The 5,173-nt window shown below is 35.6% G+C and overlaps 1 protein-coding gene across 4 annotated transcripts; it reads right to left on the bottom strand.

Annotated features, from left to right (window-relative positions):
- Positions 1-438: 438 nt before the first annotated feature.
- LOC131150847 (calcineurin B-like protein 10) lies at positions 439-4,828 on the bottom strand. 4 transcript variants are annotated; one of them, XM_058101877.1, is made up of 9 exons: positions 4,708-4,828; positions 4,457-4,628; positions 4,287-4,369; positions 2,906-2,965; positions 1,896-2,004; positions 1,734-1,786; positions 1,558-1,638; positions 1,358-1,470; positions 439-1,074 (listed from the first exon to the last, which is right to left on the bottom strand). In XM_058101877.1, the coding sequence occupies exons 1-9, from the start codon at positions 4,729-4,731 to the stop codon at positions 993-995; spliced, it is 777 nt and encodes a 258-aa protein (XP_057957860.1). In that variant the 5' UTR covers positions 4,732-4,828; the 3' UTR covers positions 439-992. The 4 variants fall into 4 exon arrangements, with proteins under 4 accessions (XP_057957860.1, XP_057957862.1, XP_057957863.1 ...); XM_058101879.1 differs by lacking the exon at positions 1,358-1,470 and having other exon boundaries at positions 1,543-1,638; XM_058101880.1 differs by lacking the exon at positions 1,358-1,470.
- Between the last annotated feature and the right edge of the window lie 345 nt (positions 4,829-5,173).

Genomic DNA, 5,173 nt, shown 5'->3' with positions numbered 1-5,173 from the left:
CTCTAGGATTTTCTTCAGTGGCCTCAAGCTCTGTTGGCACGCTTTTCTCCTTTATCAATTTTGCCACCAACCCTTGGAGTTCACAACACGTTGTCTCCAAGGTTACAAGTTTTGTCTCAAGGGCCTCAATGCGCTCTACTTTTCCAGACTTATTTCTCATGTTACCACTCATGGTGCTCGCACACATTGTGCTCTGATACCAACTGTCACGGACTCCTAAAATGGGACTCAAGTAAGGGTCATGTGGCTATCGTTGAGAGCTCTCTCCCAGAGTCAGCCAAAGCTCACACGTTCAAGCCTACAAGCACGAGCACCACGTGAGTCTTAATACTCAAGAGAAACAAGAAACAATATGATATCACACGGGTAATATATTCACATACACGGAATAAGACTACAACAATCAAGTATATCACAACCCAAGGCAACAAAACCCCATAATGAAAATGACTACTTGTATTATTCAAATCCAAGAAAATAATCATACAATCATTAACACAAATAATAATATATTCATTCTAAATTCCTGAAGAATACAATTATAGCAGTATCTCTCTTCCCCTTTTCCCCATTACATTGTCACTCCCTAACACCTAGCATCAAATTTTAGAACGTGAATACCCCAAAGTTCAAACAATAAAAATTGATGGGAAGAAATTTAGGATGACAAGTGAGCTACTCTCTCTCTCTCTCTCTCTCTCTCTCTCTCTCTCTCTCTCTTCAATGCATCCCCAGCTCAGTAAGCCTCTCGATGGACCATAACGAAGAATGAAGGTAAAAGAATAAGATGCTTTGTGCTTTCGGTCCATTTCCTGAGAAGGCGTTGAGTGATGCTTCCATTTGGACCATGCTTGCATTTAAAAACAGTTCAACACCTTCACCATCTCCAACACTGTTGCAGGAAGCGTTCCTGACATAAATCAAAATGCACTAACAGCAGCAGCCAAATGCAGCACGGGTGCAGCTGAAGCTTTCGAATGCCATTAAATGATTTACTTTTTGACAGAAGTCTCGGATTCAGATTCTTCAACCTCAGTGTTGAACACAAAACTTGGAAATATTGTTGTAATGTCCCTGGGGGGTACAAAAATGGGTGAAGAAATGAGAGTTAATTAACATCTTAAGTATTTCTAGGGTCAAGCAAACAGCAGCTAAAGCCACCAGGGTAGGTGTGGGAACGGGAGGTGCAATTATCAAAATAGACTATAGAGATTTCATTCCACGTTTGACATTGGATGTCAACAGAAAGAGATTTTATAATTTTTATGGTCAAGCAAAGAGATATAGCACATCAATAATTTTAATTAGGAGAAAAAAAGAAACGTAAAAGATAAAATGCATAGGAATGTGTGAATACTTGAGGTAAGGAAGAGTCATGTTCTTTAAGAGAGCTGGCTTACGAATAACCAAATTTTTCCATTCTTCTCTACTGATTTTACCATCTTTGTCGAAATCAGCTTCGGCAAATGTCTAGGGAATTGGAAAAATAAAAATTCTTTTAGCCATTGGAATAGATGATGCAAATTAAACTAAGAAATTTACTCTCAAACTCCTTGCCTTGTCAATGATAGCCTCAAGTAGCTCGTCTGACAACTTTGTGTTTGATTCCATCAAAATGGCATTTACCATTTGCTTAACCTGAAAGCAGTTGAAGTTTCACAGTAGAAAGTGAGTGCCTAAATGAAACAATATTTGAACCACTGGTATGAAACAATTATTTACAGTGTACTCACTTCTTCTCGCTCAATAAAGCCAGTTTGTCCCAGATCATACAGCCTAAATGCAACTGCAAATTTTGAAAAGGAAGGAAGAACATTATACCCATGTTATGTATAATTACTAACTTAATAATAATATAATAACAAAGAAGAAAAATGTGACTTTTGAACCCTTACAGTCTATTTTGTCTTCCATTGGTGTGCAAGGATGAAAGACACTTAGTGCATGGACAAATTCCTCAAATTCAATGACACCATTTTTCTTTTCATCAAAAAGATCAAAAACCTAAAAAAGAAAAAAGACAATGACTGAATGCATGCAGCAACTCAAAAATCAAACTGTATGCCCAAAAAAAAATATCATATTTAGAAAGCAACATGCTTCAAGTCAGACCTATCCACTCTCCTCAAAACCAGCCGACAGCTACAATTTCATTATTTTAAAATAAACATAATGAATAAGTAACATCTAGTAGCACAGATACACCACTGCATAAAAAAAATCCAAATTAATGCATCTGAAAATGGATTTTAATCAAAAGAAATTGCTGCAAATTGCAAAATGGAAAGGGAAGAGGAATGAGAATGTTAAGTAGGTGATAAACAAATCTAATGCCCCTTGTGTTTTCATTCTCATTTCCATTCCCATTCCCATTCCCGTTCCCATCCCATCATGCAATCAAATACAACCTAAGAGATTGGCAACCAGTCATGTAAAAGATGGATGATTATGAGGGTGACATGAACGATCAATGTTTCTTCTCTTGATATTAAAAAGGAAAGTTATAATGGTAAAGACCTTCTCAACTAAACATGCACTATCAGTGCTGGTAAACTAGCAGAGGAAGTTTTTAGCCCAGTGGATCTATCTATCAACAAATGTGTTGCTCGCAGATTATAAAAGAAATAGATAATGACAACTCCTTTACATGGTGCTCAAAGCTGCATACGTGGAGAACTCAGTTTCCTTTCTATAAATCTCTCATCCATAGAAGTGCATTATTAATTGACTGTGAAGTACCAACTAGGTCCAATATCATGAAAACATCTTATAAAATGCAGCATAACATTCACGTGCTTGTGCCACCCTCTTTGACTCTAAACAAAACAATCATAATGAGAAAATGTCTAAAAATAACTCACAATGGAGCAATAGATAAGTTATTGACTTATTGCAGTGCATTTACCCGGTCCAAGAAAAGACTCTCGACATTTGATGTTTTGAACAGCGCTAATTGAAACTCTTCCTATGAGATAGAAAACATAAAATAAATAAGACGAATAAAACCTCACATAATAAATGCACAAAAGAGTGCCAAAAGACAAGAAATGATTATTATTTTATTACAACAATGAGAATGATTGAATATGTAAAATCAGAAATACATTTAAAGATCTAAACTAGAAAACGGTTGTTGTGAATAAGAAAATATAAAGTTTCACTACAAGAGTTATAAGATGTTTATTAGGTACAAGCTTCCTTCTCACAAAATCAAAAAATATTTAGTCACCCACATCACCAATCATATCAAGTTATTCATAAAAAAAGCCAATATAGTATACATGTTAAAAAAGAAAAAGAAAAAAAAGTAGTAAGCTGCAGACTTTACATGGATGGCTAAGAACTATCCATTCATTTGTCCACTTCTTTCTAAAAAGTGTGCAATACAAAATTATGTCATACATATTTAGTCTAGGATACTGTCATGGGAAGGCACTAAAACCAGAATAAAAGCAATGTGTCCATGGTACTGCCAAATTTCAGTAGGACTTGCAATTTCTGCTTGAAATTATCCTTACAACTTCCTTTTCTGTGCATGAAACGTAGTATGGTTCATTATTTTCACATTAGGTTTGCTTCTCACAAACTCAAAATGGATATTCTGTTTGAGTTTTCTATTGGACAACCTCATATCATGAAGCAAGAGATGGGATTCTAGCATTTCAACATTTATTGAAATTTGAAGATGTCCTTATTAAATTGGGAAAAAGACATTGACCTCCCGTGAGATTTGACAAAAAAGACGCTCACCTCCCCTGATATTTAAAAAATTCCACATAACTCCCATAACATTTGATTTTTTGGGACACTTGCACAACTTAAAAGGTTTATCTTTTTGTAAAACATAAGGAGAAGTTTGTGTCTTTTGAGAAACTACATCTCATCGGCTCATAGCCACATTAGAGAAACTACGCCAAAACAAAAAACACAACACTGAGCAATTGAACAACAATAACTAGCAAAAGATTCATCAACTGTGTTGAGCTCTCTATGTACTTTATTTATTTGTTTATTCGAAAGGAAATTGAGCTCCATATACATAAATCAATCTAAAAAACTGGAATCTAGCACACAAGATTTTCACGCTCTTGGCAACTCTTTTCACCCTTCAAGGAAATTGAATGAGCCAATTGAGTTCTACATAGTAAATTCAACATTCGGCTCATTCAATTTTCATAAGCAACACTATTCTTCCACTAAATCAACCCTCTCATGTCAGTTCATAGACCGAAAAAGATCAAAATTCCATAAATTTATTTTAAAGCAAAATGCATAATTTAATTTACCTTGTGAATTAGATCATCGTCGATAATGGAACTGCTCAACTTCTTAAACAGCTCATACAAGGCCTCCAGCTCGTTAATAGTGACTGCACAAAAACACCAATCCAAAATCAACAAATTAACGACAAAAACGAAACACTGAGCATTCAGAGCAAAAGGACTTATCAACCGACATCGAGATTCGTCGGCAAGCCGAGCGAGCTTCGTGAATCCGTACCGGGATTTCTCGGGATGGCCGCGGCGCTCGAAACAGCCGACTATGGCGGACATCAAAGCTTCGATTATTGCTATCAGCGGTATGAATACGCCGCAGATTCTCTCTCCCAAAGTCACAGAGCCCCATCCCTGTCGCACCGACACATCACAACAAAAAAAATACAAAATCTTAGAGAGAGAGAGAGAGAGAGAGAGTGTTTTCAGTTACCGAAGAAATCGTTGTAGAATCCATTACTCTCTGCAACAACGGAGCATCGTCCGTCGGAGAGAGAGAGAGAGGTGGTTCGTTCTGGTGGAGGTGTGCTTCACGGACAGGCAGTGGTCATGCTGATTCATGAGACCCTCTAAAAGTCTTTTAATATCTAAATTTAAAAATTAGATCCGATTTTTTTTTAATATATACATATATATATTAACTATTATTTTCCCAAGGATGAGTGGGCCTAGCTCTAACCTTACAAGAAAATATTTTATTTTTAGTAGTTAATATAAATGAATTGTAAAATATGTATATTTACGGGGATATCTAAATAATAGGTTACAATATTTGATATGGTCACATAATAGTTCATTATGTATTAACATTTGGATGTCAATGTATTTGTTTATATGAGGACATGTTTTTGAACAAAATAAAATAATAAAATGATTAGTAACATTTAGTTCCTAAAAAA

The sequence above is a fragment of the Malania oleifera genome, chromosome 3, assembly GCF_029873635.1.
Source record: "Malania oleifera isolate guangnan ecotype guangnan chromosome 3, ASM2987363v1, whole genome shotgun sequence".
Taxonomy (NCBI): domain Eukaryota; kingdom Viridiplantae; phylum Streptophyta; class Magnoliopsida; order Santalales; family Ximeniaceae; genus Malania; species Malania oleifera.
This window is presented reverse-complemented; position numbering and strand designations above follow the sequence as displayed.